The following is a 25,321-nucleotide window of genomic DNA, read 5'->3' as shown; positions in this document are numbered from 1 at the left end:
AATCATTTCTCACCTGTCATTAATAACACTCAAAGCAAATCTGTGGTAATATGTTTTGGAGTTTACGTGGAATACGTAAGGCCTACTTATGTAAATTTCCCCTTACACTTCATATAAACACTGTGGTTTACGAAGTTGTTCATGATGACTTGTTGCAGGCATTCAATATCCCAACACCAGTCCCAGCACCATTGTACCTCCACCATGTCTCCAGTTTTCCCAACCACTTCTTAAGCCTACAGCAATAGCAGGCCCTTAGTAACTTATTTTATATTGCTTGTTATCAATAATTTGCTAACAGAATGATCAGAAAATGTTTCCTTAGAAGAAAAATAGTGAAAATTGTTGTATCATTCCATGGAGCCCTCAAGTGTGGTGGTTTTTGCCTGTGGTGATGGGGACTCAGCCTGAGGTGACCTGTATGTGTATGTGTGTGTGTGTGTGTGTGTGTGTGTGTGTGTGTGTGTGTGAGGGGAGAGTGTTAGCCTGTGTGTATGTGTGTGCAGGGGGGGCTCATCCTGAGGTGACCTATATGTATGTGGTGGGGTGTCAGCCTTAGGTGACCTGTATGTATGGGGGGGTGTTAGCCTGTGGTGACCTGTGTGTGGGGGGGTGTTAGCCTGTGGTGACCTGTGTGTGTGGGGGGGTCATCCTGAGGTGACCTATATGTATGTGGGGGGGTTTCAGCCTGAGGTGACCTGTGTATTGGGGGGAGGTAGTATTGGCCTGAGGTGAACTGTGTGTGTGTGTGTGTGTGTGTGTGTGTGTGTGTGTATGGGCTCAGTCTGTGGAAGGGGGAGGCTGGCTATCAGTGGCTCTTTGTTAGCTGCTTAGTGCACGGAAATACCTGTTAGGAAGCAGCAGCGTGTGACTCCTAGGTGAGTGAGTTCACTTGACTCAGTTCCTAGACTGTTGGTTATAATCTTGACTTTCTTGGACATGATTTGACTTTAAAAACATAGCAGTGGTCACAGAGTGCAGTTCCCTTTAACGTGAACGTTTAAGAAAATTTTTAAGAGGCCACACGTGGCAGGATGCTCTGTAGGACGGGCCACGGGGCCAGAATGCTCGCCTCTGCTGAAGTGGGCTGTCACGTGAGCTCCTTCCAGGACGCAGACGGACACTCAGACCTGCTGGAGTCAGGCTGCTCCACTCCTGGCTGCACTTGGGTTCACACCCAGGCCTCCCACTTGCAAAGCCTGTGTTCAGTGAGTGCCCAGTGGGCTTTGTTCACGCTTAGGCCACACCCCTGTGGGGCTCGTGGCTTATTCCTGGCTCTGCACTGAGGGATCATTCCCTGTGGGGTGCGGGGGGAAAACTGCTGGCAACGCACGTGCCCTAAGCGTTGTGCCCGCTATACTGTCACCTCTGCCCACTGTACTGTCACCTCTGCCCACTGTTCTGTCTCCTGCCCGCTGTACTGTCACCTCTGCCCACTGTACTGTCTCCTGCCCGCTGTACTGTCACCTCTGCCCACTGTACTGTCTCCTCTGCCCGCTGTACTGTCACCTCTGCCCACTGTACTGTCACCTCTGCCCACTGTACTGTCTCCTGCCCGCTGTACTGTCACCTCTGCCCACTGTACTGTCTCCTCTGCCCGCTGTACTGTCTCCTGCCCGCTGTACTGTCACCTCTGCCCGCTGTACTGTCTCCTCTGCCCGCTGTACTGTCACCTCTGCCCACTGTACTGTCTCCTGCCCGCTGTACTGTCACCTCTGCCCACTGTACTGTCTCCTGCCCGCTGTACTGTCACCTCTGCCCACTGTACTGTCTCCTGCCCGCTGTACTGTCTCCTATGCCCACTGTACTGTCTCCTGCCCGCTGTACTGTCACCTCTGCCCACTGTACTGTCACCTCTGCCCACTGTACTGTCTCCTGCCCGCTGTACTGTCTCCTCTGCCCGCTGTACTGTCTCCTGCCCGCTGTACTGTCTCCTCTGCCCACTGTACTGTCTCCTGCCCACTGTACTGTCTCCTCTGCCCACTGTACTGTCTCCTGCCCGCTGTACTGTCACCTCTGCCCACTGTACTGTCTCCTGCCCGCTGTACTCTCACCTCTGCCCACTGTATTGTCTCCTGCCCGCTGTACTGTCACCTCTGCCTGCTGTACTGTCTCCTGCCCACTGTACTGTCACCTCTGCCCGCTGTACTGTCACCTCTGCCCACTGTACTGTCTCCTGCCCGCTGTACTGTCACCTGCCCCCTGTACTGTCACCTCAGCCCGCTGTACTGTCACCTCTGCCCGCTGTACTGTCACCTCTGCCCACTGTACTTTCACCTCTGCCTGCTGTACTGTCACCTCTGCCCACTGTACTGTCTCCTGCCCGCTGTACTGTCTCCTGCCCGCTGTACTGTCACCTCTGCCTGCTGTACTGTCACCTCTGCCCACTGTACTGTCACCTGCCCGCTGTACTGTCACCTCTGCCCACTGTACTGTCACCTGCCCGCTGTACTGTCACCTCTGCCTGCTGTACTGTCTCCTCTGCCCGCTGTACTGTCTCCTGCCCGCTGTACTGTCTCCTCTGCCCACTGTACTGTCTCCTGCCCGCTGTACTGTCACCTCTGCCCGCTGTACTGTCTCCTGCCCGCTGTACTGTCTCCTCTGCCCGCTGTACTGTCACCTCTGCCCGCTGTACTGTCTCCTGCCCGCTGTACTGTCACCTCTGCCCACTGTACTGTCTCCTGCCCGCTGTACTTTCACCTCTGCCCGCTGTACTGTCACCTCTGCCCACTGTACTGTCACCTCTGCCTGCTGTACTGTCACCTCTGCCCACTGTACTGTCACCTCTGCCCGCTGTACTGTCACCTCTGCCTGCTGTACTGTCACCTCTGCCCACTGTACTGTCTCCTGCCCACTGTACTGTCTCCTGCCCGCTGTACTGTCACCTCTGCCCACTGTACTGTCACCTGCCCGCTGTACTGTCACCTCTGCCCACTGTACTGTCACCTGCCCGCTGTACTGTCACCTCTGCCCACTGTACTGTCACCTCTGCCTGCTGTACTGTCTCCTCTGCCCGCTGTACTGTCTCCTGCCCGCTGTACTGTCACCTCTGCCCGCTGTACTGTCTCCTGCCCGCTGTACTGTCTCCTCTGCCCGCTGTACTGTCACCTCTGCCCGCTGTACTGTCTCCTGCCCGCTGTACTGTCACCTCTGCCCACTGTACTGTCTCCTGCCCGCTGTACTTTCACCTCTGCCCGCTGTACTGTCACCTCTGCCCACTGTACTGTCACCTCTGCCCGCTGTACTGTCACCTCTGCCTGCTGCACTGTCTCCTGCCCGCTGTACTGTCACCTCTGCCCACTGTACTGTCACCTCTGCCCGCTGTACTGTCTCCTGCCCGCTGTACTGTCACCTCTGCCCGCTGTACTCTCTCCTGCGGGCTGTGCTGTCGCTCCTGCCCAGGACATTTTAAGGTTGTAGCTGCCTCATCTCATGCCATGTCATGTTGAGCTACGCAGAGGTTTAGCTGACCAACAGACAGCTGGAAGCCGTCACAGCGCACAGAAACTGGCAGGTGGGGGTCTTGGTGAGGAGGGGCTGTGGGGCTTCGCTGCTGTCCTGGCCACGGCAGTGCTGCCCAGGAGCAGCCTGGGCAGACCCTTCTAGAGACGGTTCTTCTTGAGCGCCAGTGAGGTCTGGACTGTCCGTGTCAGCGCTTGACGGTGGTGCATTTCTGGGACTTCACAGCGGGGTCTGGTAGCAGGGCTGCACTGTGAGGTCAGGTCCACGCAGCGGCCAGCTGCCCCCGTGTCAGCTGCAGACGGAACCATTAGGCTGAGGTGTGCACAGATGTGGGGAGACAGGGCCTGGATTCTCTGGGTTATTTGAGTCCTGAATGAATGAGCTTCGTTTTTCCTTCCTCACCACTGAAGGGCGGGGAAGGCAGGATTTTTCAGATCCCAAGAGAACCAGAGACTCACCAGGTGGGCTACTGACATCCCCTCCAAATAGAGGACCACATCTGTGTCCTCATGTTGTTTCTGCTGGGAGCACTGGAGCCTGCAAGTGTGGGAACCAGAACTGGTGGGCTGCATGGTTCATGGCAAGTCTTTCGCACACTTGAGTGTGTGTACACATACATATGTGGTGTGTGTGCATGTATATGCACATACATGTATGTTCATGTGTGCACACGTGAGTTTATGCACTTTCATATGTGCACATGAGTGTGCATGTTTGTATGCATGAATGTGTTCATGTGCAGTATGAATGTTGTATAGGTATGTGTACGTGTGCGCACATGAGTGCATGTAAGTGGTGTGTGTGCAAGCATGTGTATATGAGTGTGGCAAGGGTGCATGTGATGCATATGTGTGTACATACGTGCTTGTGTGAAGTGTGTGGGTGCATGAGCACTTGCATGTGTATGTTCATGTGTGCATTTGTACTTGTGAGAACGTGTTTGAGAATGCACATGCATGTTCATGAATACATGCATGTGTGTGCACATGAGTATGTATAGCATGTGCACATACACGTGTAGTGCCATCTCTAAGTGAGGTCATTCTTCATGATGAATGGCGGCATCTGCACAGGGAGGTATCGATGGCCCGGCCTTGCAGGGACACATGGCTGCAGGACTGTCTCAGGACCCCACTGACCACACTCCCCCTCCAGCTCATGCTCTCTCTTCAACCCCACCAGGAAAGGGAAGTCGGGTAGTGGGGGACTGCATTGCTACTGTGTGGAGTCAGAGTTGACCAGCAGGGCTGGGGTCACAAAGCTGGGCATTGAAGGGGCAGTGAGTGACTCTGCCTGTACGGGAGTGACCGGTGGGGCCTTGTTTCTGTGGAAGCCCGGGTTGGAGGGTCGGTGCTGCACAGCCCATAGGTGATGTATCTGAGTCAGGGCCAGGCTGGGCCACACCCAGTGGTCTCCGTTAGTGAGGGGAGTCTGGTACTATCTCCACAGTCCGGCATTTGTGGAATTTTTTTGTGTGGGGGTGGTTTTTTCGGGGGGCGGGGAGTCATACCCACTGATGTTCTGGCTTACTCCTGGCTCTGCACTCAAGAGTTACTCCTGGTTGTACTCAGGGGACCTTATGGGGTGCCAGGGATTGAATCCAGATAGACTGCGTGCAAGGCAAGTACCCAACCTCCTATACTGTTTCTCCAGTCACATTTGTGTTTTTAAGCAACTTGTATTTCTTCAGTGGCCTTCTGATTACTAAATAGCTGCAAAGTTAATGTTACTAACTAAGGTTTATTAAACTTAACACTTTCTGGGGCCTGAGCGATAGCACAGCAGGTAGGGCGTTTGCCTTGCACACGGCCGACCCCGGTTCGATCCTCGGCATCCCATATGGTCCCACAAGCACCGCCAGGAGTAATTCCTGAGTGCAAAGCCAGAAGTAACCCCTGAGCATTGCTGGGTGTGACCCAAAAAGCAAAAAGAAATAAAAAATAATAATAATAAAATAAACTTAACACTTTTGTGTGCAATTGAAAGGATAACAAAAACTTGTTGCTATTCTTTTCTAAGATCCACGGTTCATTAACTTGGTCATTTGGTTTCTAGAATGATTGAGAATTTGCTCTGTGGTTCCGTAGTATTCAGAACATACCAGTTGGTATTTGTCTGTCTGGGAGCAGGGCTGGAAGGACTTAAGTGAGCCTGTTCCCCTGCCCACCTGGACCTCCTGTGCCTCGGCCTTGGTTTGCTCTTACGGGAACCAGATGCCACACCCTTTTACTATGAGCGGAAGAGCCAGGGCGTGGTGTCCTGGGGGTCTTGGGGCGGGGGAGTGAGGTCAGTGATAGGAACATGGAACATCCCCCTCCATGTGTGCTCACTCCCTTCTTCCCACAAGGACCCCGGGCAGGTTGGTCTAGGCTGGCCAGGCCTCTGCGAGGGCCCTGTTTCCCAGGGAAGCTCAGGCTGACTCCTGGCGTCACGGGCTCTCTTTTGCTCCTTTTCGGGGACACAGTTCAGCCAGTAAGACACGTAAGTTGGCCGGAGTGCTCTGAACGCAGCAGCCGTCCTGAGCAGCCTACAGATGTTGTGTTCTCTGTTACATAGATTGTACTTCAGGAATTTGTCCTTGAGAAGTAATGAAAGAAGTTTGAGCACAGATTTAAGGGTAAGACATAAGTGAATTATTAATGCTAATTAAAAGTATGGATTTATGAATTTAAAAAATAATGAAAAAACAAGAATAGTAAGATATGTCATAGATATTTGATGACTTATTTTGTTGCTGTAAAGATTGGGGGAAATAATATGTGAGAAAATGTTCATAATTAAAAGCAGGATGCAAATTATTATGTTTTATTAAAGCATAGTGGCAGTCTTACATAACTGTATATACAGGCGAGCTGGGAACAAGTGCACTACAGGGGCAGGCTGCGGCTCGAGTGGCAGAGCAGTGAGGCCCTGGGCTTAGTCCTTTGCACAGCGGTCTGGGTGTGACTCCCCACACACACACAAAAGAGGAGATGACTGTGATGCGTATCTCTAGCACTGAGTTCTGTTGGGATTAGAAGTGATTTTTAAAGAAATTCTGAGCCATGCCCAGCCTGCTCAGGGGGTGTTACTCAGGGGGTGTTACTCTGGTGTTACTCAGAAATTGCTACTGCTGAGGCTCGGGGGACCGTATGGGATGCCAGGGACCAAACCTGGGTGGGCTGTGTGCAAGGCAGGTGCCCTGTCTGCTGTGCTGTCTCCAGCCATGTAGAAGTAGTTTTCTTTATGGGTTTGCAAGTCTTTACTGAACTTGAAAATAAAGGGAAAACCAGGAAGTGTAATACTGTTTGTGGTGCTGAGTGAGAGCAGCTTAGTACTTCCTGCCTGTCTTCCAGTGTCAGTGTCCAGAGGGCTGAGTCCTGGGTTCTTGAGTGATGTGCCTGAATGTTTTCTCCTGAAGATGCTCGGGACCATATAGGATGTCAGGGATCAAGCCCAGGCCTGCCACATGGAAGCATGTGGCCTGCCCACTGTATTATCACTCCAGCCCCTCAGTTACTTCCTCAGATTGACTGAAAAATAATTTGTTGGAGAGTTCAGAAATTGTCCTGTTAAACCTGAATTCTTAGTTTTTGTTTTACAGAAAAACTGACTTTTTCTTTCTTTTTCTTTTTTCAATCTCTTGTACTTTTTAGGTTAAAAATTTTGCAGTTATTTATCTTGTGGACATTACAGAAGTGCCTGACTTCAACAAAATGTATGAGTTGTACGACCCGTGCACAGTCATGTTCTTCTTCAGGTACGTGCTCTGGGGTCAGTGCTGGCATGTGGCTGCTGCCCTGGGCCCTGGTCTCTGGCATAAAGCCTTCCTCTGGGGGAGGTCAGTCAGGCAGCCCCTCATCGGGTCTGTAGTGCCAGGCCACGACTACGGTGCACGGAGTTCAAAGTACTCCAGCTTTAATGTTGATTATTATTTCTGGGCTTCTGCCACACCAGTGATGCTCAGAGATAACTCCTGGCTTTGCTCAGGGATTACTCCTAGGAGGCTTGGGAGACCATAGGGGATGCGAGGGATAGAACCCAGCTTGGCAGTGTGCAAGGCAAGTGCCCTACCCACTATACTATCTCTCCAGCCCCCAGCTTTAGTATTTCATCAGCAACAAATTTTGGTAGAACTGCAGTCCAAGACGAGAAGGAGATAGAAACCTAGGTGGAGTGGAATTAAATGAAAGACATTTCTTTTGTTTTGTTTTTGGGCCATACCTGGCCGTGCTTAGGGCTCACCCCTGGGCAGCTTGTTGGGGATGAACAAGGTCAGCCTTAATCCCTGTGCTGCCTCTCTGGCCCCCAGGCTCATTTCCTTTCCAAGAGGACTTATCACTGACTCTTGGTGTCTTTTGTGACCCCAAGATAAGCCCTGTACTTTTCCCCTTTGCTTGTAAATACGAGATTATTTGATTAGTTTAAAATGCCTGTGTTGGGGCTGAAGCCATAGTACAGTGTATATGGCACTTGTCTTGTACGCAGCCAGCCTGGGTGCAGAGCCAGGAGAAACCCCTGAGCATCGCCAGGTGTCACCCCCCTTGCCCCCCAAGAAAAACCAAAGAAAATAAATTTCTGACCTGAGGAATAAATTTTCTTAAAGGCCTGGGTGAGAGTGTCCAGGCTTTGAGGGCCTGAATGAAAGGAGACTCACTTGGGGAGTCAGAGAACGTCCAGTGCAGCCGCGCAGCAGTGTGTATGTGACACTGAAAGAGGAGGGTGTGGGGCTGTGTGGGACGGCTGTTCTTGTCGTGCATATCAGCATTCGAAAAGACCCTAACTGCCGAGAACACGTGGTGGGATGTGAGTGTGCGTGAGCACCACTCCTCTCATTGTGGCCCTTGCTGGCTCCTGATGGTTGGTCCTGGCCAGACCCTGACCGTGTGTGCTGGTTCTGTCCTGGCCCAGACCCTGACCCAGTGCTGGTTCTGTCCTGGCCCAGATCCTGACCCAGTGCTGGTTCTGTCCTGGCCCAGACCCTGACCCAGTGCTGGTTCTGTCCTGGCCCAGATCCTGACCCAGTGCTGGTTCTGTCCTGGCCCAGATCCTGACCCTGTATTGGTTCTGTCCTGGCCCAGATCCTGACCCTGTGTTGGTTCTGTCCTGGCCAGACCCTGACCCTGTGTGCTGGTTCTGTCCTGGCCCAGATCCTGACCCTGTGTGCTGATTCTGTCCTGGCCAGACCCTGACCCTGTGTGCTGGTTCTGTCCTGGCCCAGACCCTGACCCTGTGTGCTGGTTCTGTCCTGGCCCAGACCCTGACCCTGTGTGCTGGTTCTGTCTTGTTTAGACGCTGACCCAGTGTGCTGGTTCTGTCCTGGCGTAGGCCTGGTGTCGGGGACTTCCCTGTACCCAGGCCAGGCCAGGTGGGTGCATTTCTGCCTTCCCAGTTCTTTACTTGCTGGTAGCAGTGCAGGGTATGTAGGGACACTCACACTGGCAGAAAGGACAACCAACTGAGACCCCAGAAGGGCACAGCCCACATGGAACTGTGGATCACAGCCAGAGGCATGATCTTGTACAAGTGCCAGATGAATAAAAGTTCATCCTTAGACTGTGAAAAGCAAGTGAACAAAACAGAAAAGATTGGGACTGGAGCGACAGTACAGCAGGGGGGTGTGGTTACGTGAGCACCACAGGAGTGATCCCTGAGTGCCGAGCCTGGAGTCAGCCCTGAGCATTGCCTGGTGTGGCCCCAGACCAAAAACCAGCAAACCAGCCCAGAGAAAGCTAATCGTTCATTTCTTACAGTGACATGCTGCTTTGCTCAAGAGCAAGCCTTGGGCTGTGGGCAGCTTCACTCGCAGGGGGCCTGGGTTCCTCCTGTGCTCTCCAGGTCAGAGCTGTAAAGACTGTCTAGTGCCGGGTGATGGGAATTCCGAGTAGCTTCGTTTCACGGGTATTGGGCTTTTTTTTTTCTTTTTTCTTTTTGGCTTACACCCGGCGATGCACAGGGGTTACTCCTGGCTCTGCACTCAAAAATTACCCCTGGCAGTGCTCAGGGGACCATATGGGATGCAGGGAATCGAACCCGGGCCGGCCGTGTGCAAGGCAAACGCCCTACCCGCTGTGCTATCGCTCCAGCCCCGGGTATTGGGCTTTGAACAAACTTTATTGTAGGTGCATACAAGAGGAGCACCCTGCAAAGTGCATACGCTGTTTGTTTTTGTGTGAGGGGTGAGGGTAGTGGCTAATTTAATACAACCTCAAGGAAAGTCTGACTTCCTGAGTGGCTAAACTTGTGTCCACTGACCCTTTACTGACCTTCTGGAAATGCGGAAGAACACAGGAGTGTGGGCGGCCTGCTGTGTGTTCTGAGAGGCTGCAGGCGGCTTCCTGTCTGCATCTGTATCAATGCTGTGAGTCACGAAAGCGCCAGCGAGGACGGCGTTTCTGAGCTTGGCCTTTCATCTGCAGGAACAAGCACATCATGATCGACCTGGGCACTGGCAACAACAACAAGATCAACTGGGCCATGGAGGACAAGCAGGAGATGATCGACATCATTGAGACTGTGTACCGGGGCGCCCGCAAGGGCCGCGGCCTGGTCGTGTCCCCAAAGGACTACTCCACCAAGTACAGATACTGAGCGTGGCCGGGGGGCCGGGGCCAGCAGCCTGCCTGCTGCTGTGTTTACATTACCAGTCCTTGTACATACCCAAGTGAATAAAATGTGGTGAAGGGAAGACGCTTCAGTGTGTCTGTCTGTGTGAGCTTGCTATGGACGTGGTCGATCCTGACAGTCACTCCTTCTCTGCTGGTGTGATGTCACTGGGTCTGGTGACACGTGACAGAGTGGGAATCTGGGCCAACGTCCTGGGTCACTCTAACACAGCACCATGGCCTGGTCTTAGCCCCTGCCAGAGTCCGATCCCTTTCTGCAGCCTCAGCTCCCCTCTGACCTTCGTGGTGGCCCTTGGCCCATGCTGCTCCCCTACCTTCCTCTTCACGTGTACACTCCTTGGCTCCAGGGTGGGCACTAGCCCCGTTTTGCCAGTCCTCATTCCCTAGCCTCTGCAGGAAGGTCTGTGCTGAGGTCTGGGGACTGGGTCCAGCAGGAAGATCTGTGTTCCACAAGATCTATTCAGGAAGGAAGTGTCTTATTGTTTTAGATAAAGGGCCAGGAGGGTCAGCAGAAGCCCTGTCAGGCAGAGAGCACGTGCCTGGCGTGTGGGGCCCTGGGCTCCGTCTCTGGTGCTGCAGCAACACGAACAAGCACTATGGAATGAAGGGCTTTGAACCCTGACTTTACTACTCAGTGTATACAGACACACGTGTACACTCGCCTTCCCTGTTCATTGCTGCTGCAGTGGAAGGGTCTGCGTGTTTGACTGGGTTGGTAAAGGGGATCAGACTCCCACCCTCTGTCTTACAGGGCAGGTGCTTTGCCCTGAGCTCTCCTGGGGCTCTAGAACCTATTTATATTTGGTTTGGGGTCACAGCCGGCAGTGTTCAGGGCCCACTCCTGGCTCTGTGTGCAGGGGCTAAGCTCATGGGACATTGTGGTGCCAAGGGTGGACCCTGGGGAGTCAGATGCACAACATGAACTTCAGCCCAGCATGGCTCCAGCCCAGAGCCTGCCTGCCTTTGTCATGGAACCGCCTGGGACATGCTTCTGTGTGCTTCGTGGAGTCTAGAGCGTACCCTTTATCCCGGGTAAAAGTTGTTTCTACTCCTGTAGCACTGGGTGGGATGGGTGGGCTTTCCTGGCCAGAGCTTGACGTGGAGACTCCGAGGAAAGGAACGAGGGTGAGTGTGTGGTTTGCTGCTGCTCCTGAGTGGCCCAGAGCTCCAGGGGTGCTTGCTGTCCTGCCGTTGGACCTTTGGCAGAATAGGAGGGACTCTTGTACTTGTTTGTACCAGTGTGTGCTGGAGTGCACCCAAAGTCCAGGGACAGGGGCTCTGGGGGCAGCTCGGGGCAGAGTACATGGTTCTTGTGGACAAGACTCTGGGATCGAGTGCCAGCATTAGAAACATTGAAATTTCTCAGCCCTTATTTTCCCAATATTAGGCACTATAATTCTCTCATGAAGGGTGTTTTGTTCTTATTTTTTATTTATTTATTTATTTTTGCTTTTTGGGTCACACCCAGCGATGCTCAGGGGTTACTCCTGGCTCTGCACTCAGGAATTACTCCTGGCGGTGCTTGGGGGACCATATGGGATGCCGGGGATCAAACCCGGGTCGGCCGCATGCAAGGCAAATGCCCTACCCGCTGTGCTATCGCTCCGGCCCCCTTTAATTTTATTTTTTTGTTTGTTTTTTGGCCTTTGGGCCACACCCAGCAGGCGCTCAGGGCTTACTCTTGGCTCTGCACTCAGGAATCACCCCTAACAAACTCAGGGACCATGTGGAGTACGGGGATCAAACCTGAGTCAGTCACGTACAAAGCAAGTGCTCTACCCATTGTACTATCATTCGGGCCCTCTCATGAAGGATGTAGGGAAAGTCAAGTGCCCTCGTGTCTGGTACATCAGCTTCATACTCACTCTGCAACGTAAAACCAGCAGCCCGTGGTCAAAGATGCTCACCTGGAAAATGCAAATCAGGAGGGGCCGGGAGGGATGACTCGACTAGGACTTCAGGTGTCCGTGTTGGTGAGTCTGGGAGGCCGAGAGGTGAGGCAGCTGCCACATTGGCTCCTCAGAAGTAAAACCATCAGATTTTCACTCTTGTAAGCCAGTGTCATCTCAATACCAGAAAAAAGGGCGGCAGAAAGCTGTTTGACCCAGTAATGCCAGTGAGTCCCTGGCATGAGGCCAGGAGAGTTGGCCATATGTGTCCACACAGAGACAAGCGTGTGGACGGTGATGGTGCATGAACAGCCCCACGGAGGAAAGCTCAACGTCTGCGGAGCAGGGAGCTGGTCTGTTGAGAAGAGGGAGGGAGTGTGACTTGTGCCCACGTGGAGGTGGAATGAGAGGGACAGCTGCACTGAGGCCGGGGCACAGGTGAGGGAGAGGTGGAGGCTTGGGGGATGGCGGCACAGGGGAGACCCTGTCTCGTAAGCGTGAGGCTTTGACTTCAGTCTCCAGCACCACAACCTCAATAAATACACAGTCTTGGTCAGCACTCAGGGTAGAGAGAAAGATGAAAGACCTGAGATGGGGGCTGGAGCGATAGCACAGCGGGGAGGGCGTTTGCCTTGTACGCGGCTGACCCGGGTTCGATTCCCAGCATCCCATAGGGTCTCCTTGAGCACCACCAGGAGTAATTCCTGAGTGCAGAGCCAGGAGTAACCCCTGAGCATCGCCATGTATGACCCCCCCAAAAAAAGCGGAAAAAAAAAAAGGCTGCTGAGATGGAGGAACGGGATGAGCAATGGGAGACGGAGGTGTCAGCTTCTTGAGATGAGGAAAAGGTTATCAAGTTGACACACCCAAACGGATCGTTGGCTTTCACTGGGAGAATTGTGTGGCCTGGGATTCTGCCTTTCATTGACAGCTTTAGCCCCTTTTTGAAAATAGAAACCTGGGGCTGGGGTTCAGCAGGAGCTCACTTGCCTCCCGCTGGTTCTCAACACCACCACATAAATGTTTGGTAACAAAACTAACCAAAAATAAATGTTTCTTGGTAACAAGAATGTAGCACTGTAGCACTGTTCATCAATTTGCTCTAGCAGGCACCAGTAACATCTCCATTGTGAGACTTGTTACTGTTTTTGGCATATCCAATATGCCAATGCCAAGGGTAACTTGCCAGGCTCTGCCGTGGGGGCGGGATACTCTCAGTAGCTTGCTGAGCTATCCGAGAGGGACAGAAGAATCGAACCCAGTTCAGCCGCATGCAAGGCAAACGCCCTACCCACGGTGCTATCGCTCCAGCCAAATGGTAACAATTTGACTTTTAGTAACTCAGTGCTTTGCAACAACAATGCAGTGGGTTTATGATCACTTCATTCCACATGCCTACTGGGTACCTGTTGTGCTAGCCGCCTCTCCCTAAGCTCTTCAGGGATGTTTCTCAGATCCTTACATCACCTGCGGTAGAGTCCAGAGAAGAGACAGTCACCGTCAGCTGAAGAGCACATGGGCTCTGCACCAGGTCTGCAGTGACGACTCCTGCTCACCACACACCAGGCTGCTTGCCTCAGGCTGGAATGAGCAGGGACTGGCCAGGCTCTGTCCTGGGTCTCTGGGGAGTAAGTGGGGCTCCCCGCCCCCTTCCTGGTGGCCTGAGGCAGAGTCCTGGGCCCAGACCCAGGGCTGACAGGGCAGAAACCTGAGCTGCAGAGCAGGGCCAGGGCTCAGAGTGACACACACTTGGGAACAGACACAGGAACACACTCCTGGCTGGACCTTGGAAACAGCACTGGCCAGATGGAAGGAAGTCACACAGCACAGCTGCTACTGATGAGCCTTAGCTGCGTGTGACTCAGAACACCCGAGAGACAGACAGGTGCAGGACAGGTGGTCTGTGCCGCTGACACAGACGTTCTGGGACATTCTAGAGCAAGGGAGCATCTGCCACACATAGCCCCTCCAAGCCTGTGTCCCGCAGGCTCCCAGACCCCACACTCCAAGCTTGGCTGCTCAGGTAAAATGCAGAAGGGGCTTGAGGCTTCCTCAGCATCTCACCTGACAGTCGGTGCTGGTAGGAGAGAAGAGCCGAGGCCCAGCGGTCAGGGAGCACCTGAGTTGGCCTCAGCCCCCTTTGGTGTCACTACTGTGGGAATACCCCGATGACCCGTGACAGTGCACACTCTCAGGCTCCGGGGCCAAGGTCGCACGCACCGCTCAGATCCAGCCACAAGAAGCACATGAGACTGCAAAGCGTTTGGAAACTCATGGAATTCATTTATTCAGAACAGCTGGCCTGGGTCCTGGGCCGGGTGGTGCCAGCGCTGGCTCCGTGTGGCACAGGTTCAGTGCTGGAAAGCTCTTCCTGGTCCCAGCACGGGGCGCTGGAAGGAAACGGGGAGTTAGGGCAGGGGCGCTCGGAGAGATCACGCTTTTCGGGCCCGCCCTAGGCCCCGTGTTTGCCTCATGTTCTCTTCAGCACAAGCTTTAATGACTTTGCCAAGTTTGGGGGGTTCCCAAGTGGTCCCAGTGCCCTTCCAGCCGACTGTTGGTCAGCTAGCCCAGTGACTTTCTCAGGCAGAGGTGGCAGGTGACTGGGGGCCTCCAGTGCTGCCCCCAGTGAGGCCGGGGGACCACGTGGTGCTGGGGTCAGACTGGACCCGGCTGCTTCTGGCATATTCCTTAACCCCGTCCTGTCTCTCCAGCCCCTCCGCGAGCTTTATAGAGGTGGACTATCTGGCCACTGACGCGTGAAGGTGGTGCCTAATGTTTCCTGGGTTCCTAACCAGATACAAAGCAGCCAACTGAGGTCTTGTGAAGGGAAGGGCCACATGCTTCCCTCGGGCCACCTGGGACAGCTGTGGCCTCCGCTTGGGTGGAAGCTCAGTTTCTGGTCTGGCGGGGAGGGGCTGTGTGAGTACAGCTCTGCGCCTCACCTGTACAGGCCTTGGGGTGCCTGACAGTCTAGTTTTAGCGCGACAGTGTGAGCGGGTGATTTGCCTGTGCCTTTGGTAGTAGTGGGTAGGGCAGGATAAACAGAAAACACAAGCATCTGGCTGGTCCTCCTAAACTCACTCACACGTTCGGAATGTCAGTACAGCATGAATCTCCACGCTGTGTCTAAATGCATCACAAGCTCAGGAACCTGGATGAGACCTAAGGCCTTTGGGCCGCGTCATCTGCAGTCACCTTCAGTTCTGAGTGTGGCCCTCACGGGAGCAGGAGTGTTTGCACCACAGGGGCCACGGTGGGTAATCAGGAGCCCTCAGGTGGTGGGAGGAAGGACTCCACGTCTGCATCTGCATGGGCCATGGGTCATGGCCTCTAACAGAAGCTACTTGATACATAGATCTTGGCAAAGGTCAAACACACATGACCTCTGGAGACTAATTTGAGATGGATTGAAGAAATACTTTTAGAAAATACAGTTCCTGATAGCAGAGGGCTTTTGCTGGGTTCTTGTCTTTTTTATTTTGGGAACACCTGTCAGTGCTGAGAGTCCTTCCAGCGGCGCTCTCCAGGCACGCGCCTGCCCTTTGCACTCTGCCCAAGGAAGGGTTGCTTTGGAGTCGTTCCTGGGAAGGGACTGCCAGCGCAGCTAGCCATCAGATTAGAAGAGCATCTGTAGATGTCTGCTTTTGGAGCACTGGGGTGGAACCTACGTCTCATACGTGTTCCCAGCTGTGTGAACACGGCTCCCATAGCACAGGGTGGAACAGTGGTGCCCACAGCCAGCGTCCAGGGCATTTGGTTTCCGAGAGGACAGTTCTGAGGCACAGTTGAGGGGAGTGTGCGGGGTCCTGGTCCCGCCTTACCTGTGGCTCCTGTGCAGAGTCTGGCACCCCCGCCTGCAGCATCAGCTCGTCCACGTCCCTTTGCAAGGCCTGCAGCCGCGCCCCCATCCCGTCCAGTGCCCAGAGTTAAGGAGGTGCCTCTCGGGCCGGCTCCTGCTGTCCTCACCCTGCTGGGCCCTGCTCTCATGTCCACAGCTTTGAACTCTGAGCTGAGCTCCCCTGCCTGGAGGCAGATCCGGGAGCTGAGGCTGTCTGGTGGCTGGGCCCAGTCTTCACCAGTGTTGATGGTGTGTGGAAATGAACCCTAAGACCCAGCCTCCCTATCACTTCATTTTCTTGTGTTTAAAAATCATTTTGTCCCTGTCAGAACCTACCCGCAGAATTCAAAGTCGAAGGTAAACTGTTTCTTGCAAGCTGCTGCACGCATTCCGTGTGTGCCTTAGCTTGGGGCTCAGGACCTCACACAGCTCCCAAGGTGAGACCCTCATCTCCAGCAAAGTCTCCAGGGCAGGACCTTGTCTGGGTTTGCTCAGCTCGGAAGCACACTTTGCACCTTAATTCTGTTGGAATTCCTGCACACAGAGCTGGTGCCCCTGTGACATCCTGGCCATTCCCGGGCCAGTGCAGCCACACATTAACTCAGGCTAGTGGACAGCCCCCTAGCTGCTCTCGCCCCCAGCGGGTCTTTGCTGGATGCAGTGCCTGCTGCTGATCAGGTAGAAGGGAAGGGCCTTGTGCCCTGGCCAGCCTGTCAGGACGCCACAGGTGAGTCCCAGTTACCTGCTCAGCAGACAAGAGTCCCTGGCCTTGGACCGTCAAGTGTCACCATGTGGAGACAGAAAAGGATATTTCTGAGGTTTAAGTTTGCAGTCAGAGCTTGAAAGTGTTGTTCAAGTTCCTGAAATCGATGTTCTGCCTGGAAAAAACAAAAGAACCACAGACAACAGATTATGGTGTTTGCTCACCATGGAGCCCTTGGACTGGAGCAGAGAGGGCTGGGAGGCACCGCACCCTGTGCCCAGGCGGAGGAGAGTGGCCAGCAGCAGCGCTGAGAGATGGCCAGAGCAGAAGGGGCAGGCCAGGGAGACAGCTGGCGGACAGGAGCACACGCTGCAGGCACAGGCTCCATGTGCCCTCCCCCAGCGCTGCTGGGATCATCTCGTGGCATCCCCTACCTGGTGGAGGGTGCACATAAAAACAAAAATAGCGCATGGCTAGGAGAATAAGCAGTCTCGACCCTCAGCTCCCATCACTGCAAAACACGCATTCATGCACATACATATATACATACACACACATTCACTAACACGCATGTGCTCACAGATAAACACAATGCACACATTTGCATTCTCACACTCACTTCTACCCACACGCATATTCATGTATACCCATACACATACACACATATATATTCCCATACACCCACAATTTATTCCACCACACACATGCATAACACACACAGTTACACACACACTCATACACATACTATCACACTCATAAATACACGCAATCACACGTTCACCCCCACACACTCATACACATATACTCACATTCGTACACATATACACATATACACATATACTCACTCATACACATATACTCACATTCATGCACCTACACGCAGTCACACATACCCTCACACACATACACACATTCACACATATGCCCACATTCATATGCACAACATGCCCTCCGGGTGTCCATGCAAAGGAGGTACAGAAATGCAGAGGAGCCCTGGTTCCGCAGGCTCCGGGCGGACCCCCTGATGCTGTTCGCGGACTCTGCCCGCACCATGGCCACCAGGCACAGAAAGAGCCGCTGGTCAGGGCTGTCCCCTAAGTCTGCTTACACGGGCCATCTCCACTTAGAAGAGCGCAGAGGAGAACCTAACCCCGGGGCAGCTGGGAGGGGAGGCCTGAGGGGGCTGCTGTGGAGCACGTGTGCTGCACACGTGAGACCCTGAGTTAGATTCCCACCCCGGCCCGCACCAGCACCAGTGGCTCATCTGGGAGCCGTGCTGCGGGGCTGAGGCTGTGAAGGACAACCTAGACATGGACACAGCTGCGCAGTGGTCAGGGCACAGCCTCGCAGGCTCCCAGCCCGGAGCACTGCAGGAGGGGTCTGGGTACTCCAAGCACTGCTGGGGGTTCTGGGTGTCGCCAGCACCATGGGCCTGCGCAGCACTATAGCCTCGGGCATTGGACTGAACCGCTGGCAACAGTGTCCAAGACCTGCCAGTGGGCCCCCCTCCAAGGTGGGAATGCCAGAGGGTCCGCGGCACCACACCTGGGCTCTCACCCAGAGGACAGGAGCCTCTGCTTGTGCCTAGGGTCCCCACCAGCAGTGCAGAGTGGCCCAGGGCAGGAGCCACTGAGAACATGACCCAGTCGCGGGGGTGCCTGCACCCGGAGTTCACAGTGGCCAGGCCACAGTCTGCCATCACGAGAGGACTCGTAGGGCCGGAGCCCCAGGACAGCAGGGAGGGACTCCTGAGGCAGACCAGGAGTGACTGCTGAGCAGACAGGGAGAGGGCGAGGGGACTGTGAGGGGTCGTGGGCTCTGCTCAGTGGCCAGAACTGCCACCATGAAGCTACTGCGCTTGACACAGGACACAGAGGAGCCTGCGGTGACTCGGAGGGACAGCCAGTGGGGAGAACCAGTTACAGACGGCGTCGCCTGCTGAGGCCTGCCAGCAGCTAAGGTCAGTGAGCTGGCAGCCCGACTGGAAAGGCTGGGGGCTTGGGGGCAGTGGGACGGCTGGCACTGGGGTGGGCACCGTGTGGCTCCTACATGTCTTGAAGGGTGAAACTGAATCAGCGCCACTGGGACCTGTCTCTGGCCAGCAGGGAGGACACTCCCCATAGGCCTGGAAGCACAGGGGCCCGTCTGTCGCTGCATGGGGGGCACCCACAGCCTGCCAGCTCTGTCCGATCCCCGTCCCTGCTCCCCAACCCGCCCCGCCCGCTCCCCCACCTGCTCCCACCTGGTCCCTCACTCCCCTCCTGCTCTCCAGCTGGTGGTCTTGTCTCCAATGCTGGCCTTGCTTTGGCAGAGGAAGGGGTGGGTGGGGTGCAGTGGGGGGGCTGTTCCTCTGAGGGCAGCGCTGCCTGGGACTTCCCTCTGATGTGGCGAAGTCCCCCCTCAGTGCGGTGCCCCCCAGCCCACCCTGGCCCACACCAGACCCCGGTGTACTTTGGGGGTTGAGTCCAGAGTGGGGCCCCACTCACCAGGTCCTGCAGCAGGTCACTGCGGGGGGCTTCGGTACTCTGCACATCCATGTTGGGGGGCTCAGGCAGACAGGGACCCCAGGGTGCAGGGACCAGGGGCCTGCTTGGCCGTTGGCTGCCAGCCCTGCTGGCTCTGGAGCAAGATGTCGGCGCGACTGGCCTGTACTGGGGCTGCAGAGGGGAGAGGTGGAGAGCCTGTGTGCCCACTGCCTGGGCACGTCAGTGAGCAGTGGATGCCAGGGCAGGGCGTGGCCTCCCTGCATCACAGCTGCCCAGGTGCTCATGGTCCAGCAGGGAGCGGCAGAGGCTGCTGGGCCAGTTCCTCCGGTTTGCTGGGTTCTTGCTCACCAGCAAGGGAGGTGAGGGCAGAAGCCAGTTAGCAGGAGTTCTCGTGATTGTTCTTGTGGAGACTCGGTGTCTGGGCGCTTGGCAAAGACAGCTGTGCCCCAGATGTGGCCACCACGTCCTGTGTCTGCTCACAGGGAACATGGCTCTGCTCCATGCCCTGGCTGGTCTCCTGGGGTCTCTGGTCTACAGCAGCGGCCAACAAGTGGAGATGGTGTGCCCTGCAACCAGGCCCACCACAGCCAGCTTTCAAGCATGGCCCAGGGTTGCCCTTTTGTCCTGTCTGGACTGTGGCCCCAGGATCAGCTGCTGGAGGTCACCCTGGACCCTCTGCAGCACTGTTTTTGTTCTGCACTTTCTGTACTTTACACATGGGAAGATTTGGGGGTCACGGACGAGTCTGGGCCAGTCCAGGGTCACAGAGCCAAGCTGAGCACCACCACCTGGGCACAAGGTTCTGAGGGTTGGGGGTCAAAGATACATGCAGTGTCCAGGAGAAACTTTCCCCTATACAGAACTCACCTGCACTCACAGACCCCAGCCAGAATGGAAAGATGGGGTGACCTCACTCATGCTCTGTGGTGATGGGCATTGGGATGGGGTGACATGCTCCATGGAGATTCAGGTGGACATGGTGACACTGACTCTGTGGGGGATGTGAGGTGGGACGGGACAGGATGATACTGACGCTCTGAGGGGATGTGAGGTGGGACAGGGTGATCCTGACGCTCTGTGGGGATGTGAGGTGGGACAGGATGATACTGACGCTCTGAGGGGATGTGAGGTGGGACAGGGTGATCCTGACGCTCTGTGGGGATGTGAGGTGGGACAGGATGATACTGACGCTCTGAGGGGATGTGAGGTGGGACAGGGTGATCCTGACGCTCTGTGGGGATGTGAGGTGGGACAGGATGATACTGACGCTCTGAGGGGATGTGAGGTGGGACAGGGTGATCCTGACGCTCTGTGGGGATGTGAGGTGGGACAGGATGATACTGACGCTCTGAGGGGATGTGAGGTGGGACAGGGTGATCCTGACTCTCTGTGGGAATGTGAGGTGGGATGGGGTGATACTGATGCTCTGAGGGGATGTGAGGTGGGACGGGGTGATCCTGACGCTCTGAGGGGATGTGAGGTGGGATAGGGTGATCCTGACGCTCTGAGGGGATGTGAGGTGGGACAGGGTGATCCTGACGCTCTGTGGGAATGTGAGGTGGGATGGGGTGATACTGATGCTCTGAGGGGATGTGAGGTGGGACAGGGTGATCCTGACACTCTGAGGGGATGAGGGGTGGGACAGGGTGATCCTGACACTCTGAGGGGATGAGGGGTGGGACAGGGTGATCCTGATGCTCTGTGGGAATGTGAGGTGGGATGGGGTGATACTGATGCTCTGAGGGGATGTGAGGTGGGACAGGATGATACTGACGCTCTGAGGGGATGTGAGGTGGGACAGGGTGATCCTGACGCTCTGTGGGGATGTGAGGTGGGATGGGGTGATACTGATGCTCTGAGGGGATGTGACGTGGGACAGGATGATACTGACGCTCTGTGGGGATGTGAGGTGGGACAGGATGATACTGATGCTCTGAGGGGATGTGAGGTGGGACGGGTCGATCCTGATGCTCTGTGGGGATGTGAGGTGGGACGGGGTGACCCTGACGCTCTGTGGGGATGTGAGGTGGGATGGGGTGATACACTCTGTGGGGATGTGAGGTGGGGTGGGGGACCTTCACTCACACTCTGTGGAGGCATCAACTGGTGTGTTTTTATGGATGAGATTGTCAGGAGTCCTGACAGGGAAAGACAGTGTCATGGTTTGTGGATGATGCAAAGGTGGGACCAGGCAACATGACAGTTATCAATGTTAGCAGACGTGTGATGAGGCCTGGCTGTGTTCATTCAACTGGCAGCCAGTCATACATCTGAAAGTGCTTTCCATTTGGGTGCCAGCTTGGGCCAGGCGCCCTCCACCCGTCCTGTGCTCCTGAACCTCCCTGGTCCCTGCAGCTGGGAAGGGGCTCCACAGGGGCTGCTTATCAGCCGGCCTGTGTTTGTTTCTGTTTTGTTGGGGAGGGGCCATTACCTGGTGGTGCTCAGGGTTTACTCCTGGCTCTGTGCTTGGGGGGTTGCCATCAGGGGTGCTCAAGGGGACTGTGGTTCCAGGTATCAGCCTGGACTTCCTGCATGCACTCAGCACTTCCTGATGAGCTGTCGTTTCAGCCCAAATCATTGTTCAGTCCTCAGGAGACCAAGCAGTGCTACACGTCTCCGGAAGGATCAAACCCTCTGCACACACAGTAGAAATGACATCTGTGCCTATATGTTCATTGCAGCACTGTTCATAATAGCTAAAATCTGGAAACAACCCGAGTGCCCGAGAACAGACGACTGGGTAAAGAAGCTTTGGTATATCTGCACAATGGAATACTATGCAGCTGTTAGGAGAGATGAAGTCATGAAATTTGCTTATAAGTGGATAGACATGGAGAGTCTCATGCTATGTGAAATGAGTCAAAAAAGAGAGGGACAGACATAGAAGGACTGCATTCATTTATGGAGTATAAAATAACGTAACACAGGACTGACACCAAAGGACAGTAGATAGAAGGGCCAGGAAGATTGTTCCATAGTTGGAAGCCTGCCTCACAAGTAGGCGGGAAGAGGGCGGCAGGAATAGAGAAGGGATCACTAAGAAAATGACGGTTGGAGGAACCAGTTGGGATGGGGGATGTGTGCTGAAAGTAGATAATGGACCAAACATGGTGACCTCTCAGTGTCTGTGTTGCAAGCCATAATGCCCAAAGGTAGAGAGAGTATGGGGAATACTGTCTGCCATAGAGGCAGAGGGAGCGTGGGAAAGGGTGGGTATACTGGGGATAGTGGTGGGGAAGTGCACTGGTAGAGGGATGGGTGTTTGATCACTGTGTGATTGTAACCCAGACATGAAAGCTTGTAACTATCTCACGGGGAATCAATAAAATTAAAAAAAAAAAACCCTCTGCACACAAAGCTCGCGCTCCACCCCGCTGCACTCTGTGGGGCCTCCAGTCTGTCCGGACTCTGCCTCCTCAGCCTCACTGCCCGCCCCACAAGCACAGGCAGGAACCACATGGCCAGCGAGGCACTGTCAGTAGGTTTATTTGTGCAATCCTCTGACAAACAGAAGAACCACATTTGCTTCCTGAAGCTGTTCTGCAGCTCACACACTGCAGGCCAAGGGGCGGGGCAGGTGAGTGCCCAGTCACTGCCCTCCAGGAAAGCCAGGCGCGGGCCTCTGAGGAAGGCCAGGCAGTGGGCACAGGCTTTGAGAACCCTGGCAGGGACAGTGGTGGGAGTGGCTCCTGAATGGCCTCAGGCACATCGAGCACCCAGCACTCCCTCCACCCGCCCCTCACAGCCCTGCCCTGCCCCTGCCCTGCGGTGTCTCAGCCTCAGAGCTGCTCCTACGGAGCCACTGAGACGGCCACTTGGAGCTGGCCAGTCAGGCTCTGTTCTTCCTTCCTGTCTTAGAGCCAGTCCCCACCACCTCTCGTCTCCCGGGCGTAAGGCGCCCAGCGGGACGGGGCTGGAGGCTGGTGAAGGCTGGCTGTGGCAGTGACCCTGGCCGCTTTTCCCGGCTCATGTCTGCGCTGGCCCTGCTCTGTGGCCCCGTCTGTATGGGAGCCTGGTGCACATGGTGCCATTTGGTGCAGCCCCTGGTGTCCCAGGCGGCCAAGGCCCCAGGCCAGTCTGTGGGCACTTGGGCTGCTGCGTCCCCCTCCTACCTCCTTCCAGTTCAGTTTGGGGTGCCCTGGATTTCCCTGAAGAGTGACTCAGGCCTTCCCGGCCCCACTTCCTCCCAGGTCCCCAGCAGCCCCTCTCCTGCCTGACCACGTCTCCTTCTCGGTACCTCGCTTTTTGACAGGCTGGAAAAGCTGCCAGGGCAACCACACCATCTGTGGCCAGCTGGCTGGGGCGCTGCGGGCAGAGGGGTCAGCTCTGCTCTGTTTGTGGGGCTGAGAGTGGCAAGCAGGCGGCTGGGCAGACACCCTCTGCTCTGGAGGCAGCATCCGAGTCACTTTCACTGCGTCCAAACCTAGGTGCTGGTTTGGCTCCAGTGATGATATTCGCACCAGGCATCTGATCCCTCAGACCACACGACCCTGCCAGCAGTGCCCGGAGTGGCCCTGGCGGTTCCTGGCAATGCCCAGGCCCAAGCACCAAACCGCAGGACTGGGCAGCCCTATGGAGGTATCCGGGTGTTGGCAGGGGCTTCTGGGGAGCCCTTGATGTGAGCTTCCCCAGGAGCTTGCGAGTGCCAGTGTTCGGGGTGCTGCTGTGTGCACAGCTCAGGCTGCATTCCCTGGGCTACAGCGGGCTCTGGGGAAAAGTTCAAGCCTGATGCAGGTTTGACCCTTGGCATGGCAAAAAAAAGCAGGGAGGCTTGTGATCCCTTTAAGGGCCCGTGGATAATCTGGGATATCCCCCAGTCTTTTTTTTTTTACACCCTCCCCCCCAGCCAGTCTTTAATTCAGCCTGAAATTTTCTGGCTGCCTTATTTCAAAGGCATGGTCACTGATTCTGGGACCACGACGTGGTCTGGGCAGCCTCTTCCAGGCTGGTGAGTCGGTCGGCTTTCCTTGCTGGGAGGCAGGATGCCCGTCACACGTGCCACCTCACACCAGTCGTCCTTCATCCCTCACACGTGCCACCACACTTCAGTCGTGGCCCAGGGTTCACATCTGTCTGCCTGCCCGGCCCAGGGTTCTCCACAGAGGCGCTATTTTATGACCGTAGACTGTGGAGGTTGCCCCACGCACGTGCTCAGACCTCCAGGGATGCCCTGGCCTTCGGGTGCTGGGCTGCTCCCGGGGAGGTAGGCCTGGGCTTCTCGCAATACCTGGTCCCCTGATACCTGCCTCGCAGGAGGGTATGCCTGTCTGTCCACAGCTGCAGTCGGAAGCCTCACAGCTGCAGGAAGCAAACTTTCGAGAATGGCGGTCTTCACCCTTTCCATGCTGACAGCACCGCCCCTGGACCAGCCCAGCCCAGAACCAGCACCAGCCCCTGGACCAGCCCAGCCCAGAACCAGCACCAGCCCCTGGACCAGCCCTGCATCAGAATAGCGGGTCGTGCACCAGCCCTGGTCTTCCTGGTGGCAGGCTCAGGGGCACTGGCTGGGAGGAGCCTCAGGACGCAGGGGCCCCGCTGGCCTAGGGAAGTGCATGTGCCACCTGTCTGGGACTCTGGAGGAGGCGTCGCTGGGGCCAGGCCAGATGGAGTGCAGGGCGGGGGGCAGTGGGGTGACAGTGGAGACTGGAGGGTCAGTAAAGGGACAGTGGGGGGACTAGGCACACATGGCTCTGTTCTGTGCATCCCACTCCAAGCCCGGCCCCACCCCTCAGGTGCCTGACAGGTCATGTGACCGCTTAGTCAGATTCCTGTTTTCCTTATCAGCAAGTGGACACCCAACAGATTCCCTGATAGATGCCCGCGAACCATTAGCAGATGACATGTGTATGCTGGTACCTGTGCCTGTCCACTGGAGCGGATACATCTGTGCCAGGTACACAGCGTCTCATACACCTGCCACAGGCCACCTCTAACACGCCTGTGCCCAGTACTGCCCCCCGCTCTCCCCAGCCAGGCGCACCTTCTTGACGCACCCGTGGTGCGAGCCTGGGGTCTCCACTTACCTGGCCAGGTGCCCACAGGCCCATTTGGAGAGTGATGCCTGGGAGCACCCAGGAGGCTCCTGCTGTATGTGGATCACCCCCCCACCTGGGCCTAGAGGTCGGGCCGGGACAGGGGGCGTGGCAGAAGCGCTGCTGGAGCTGCAGCACCCCACTCGCCGTTTGCAACCCTGCTGAGGGGGTCCGAGCGCGACCTCCCTCCCCTGGCCAACAGAATACCTCTAGGGGCTTCTTCGGGACATCATGACGCCAGGCCTCCTCCTCGGACCCTCAAGGACGCCCATCCACGCCCTTGGTCCGCGCGCACAGGGCCCGGGC

At 55.7% G+C, this 25,321-nt stretch overlaps 1 protein-coding gene and 1 long non-coding RNA gene across 6 annotated transcripts in view; one reads left to right on the top strand and one right to left on the bottom strand.

Moving 5' to 3' along the window:
* TXNL4A (thioredoxin like 4A) overlaps positions 1–10,129 on the top strand; it is a 42,210-nt gene extending 32,081 nt beyond the window's left edge. For all 5 annotated transcript variants that reach the window (XM_055125988.1, XM_055125986.1, XM_055125989.1 and 2 more), the window contains 2 exons: positions 7,098–7,201; positions 9,861–10,129. In XM_055125988.1, the coding sequence (XP_054981963.1) occupies positions 7,158–7,201; positions 9,861–10,032 (216 nt within the window). In that variant the 5' untranslated portion in view covers positions 7,098–7,157 and the 3' untranslated portion in view covers positions 10,033–10,129. The remainder of the gene's footprint in view (positions 1–7,097; positions 7,202–9,860) is intronic.
* Positions 10,130–16,537: 6,408 nt separating this feature from the next.
* On the bottom strand, positions 16,538–25,319 carry LOC129401952 (uncharacterized). Its single transcript, XR_008628464.1, has 3 exons — positions 25,007–25,319; positions 18,984–19,154; positions 16,538–16,672 (listed from the first exon to the last, which is right to left on the bottom strand). It is a non-coding gene; the product is annotated as an uncharacterized LOC129401952 (long non-coding RNA).
* Between the last annotated feature and the right edge of the window lie 2 nt (positions 25,320–25,321).

Source organism: Sorex araneus, chromosome 2 (genome assembly GCF_027595985.1).
Source record: "Sorex araneus isolate mSorAra2 chromosome 2, mSorAra2.pri, whole genome shotgun sequence".
Taxonomy (NCBI): domain Eukaryota; kingdom Metazoa; phylum Chordata; class Mammalia; order Eulipotyphla; family Soricidae; genus Sorex; species Sorex araneus.
Note: the sequence above shows the minus strand (reverse complement) of the source record. Positions and strands in the feature narration are given on the sequence as shown.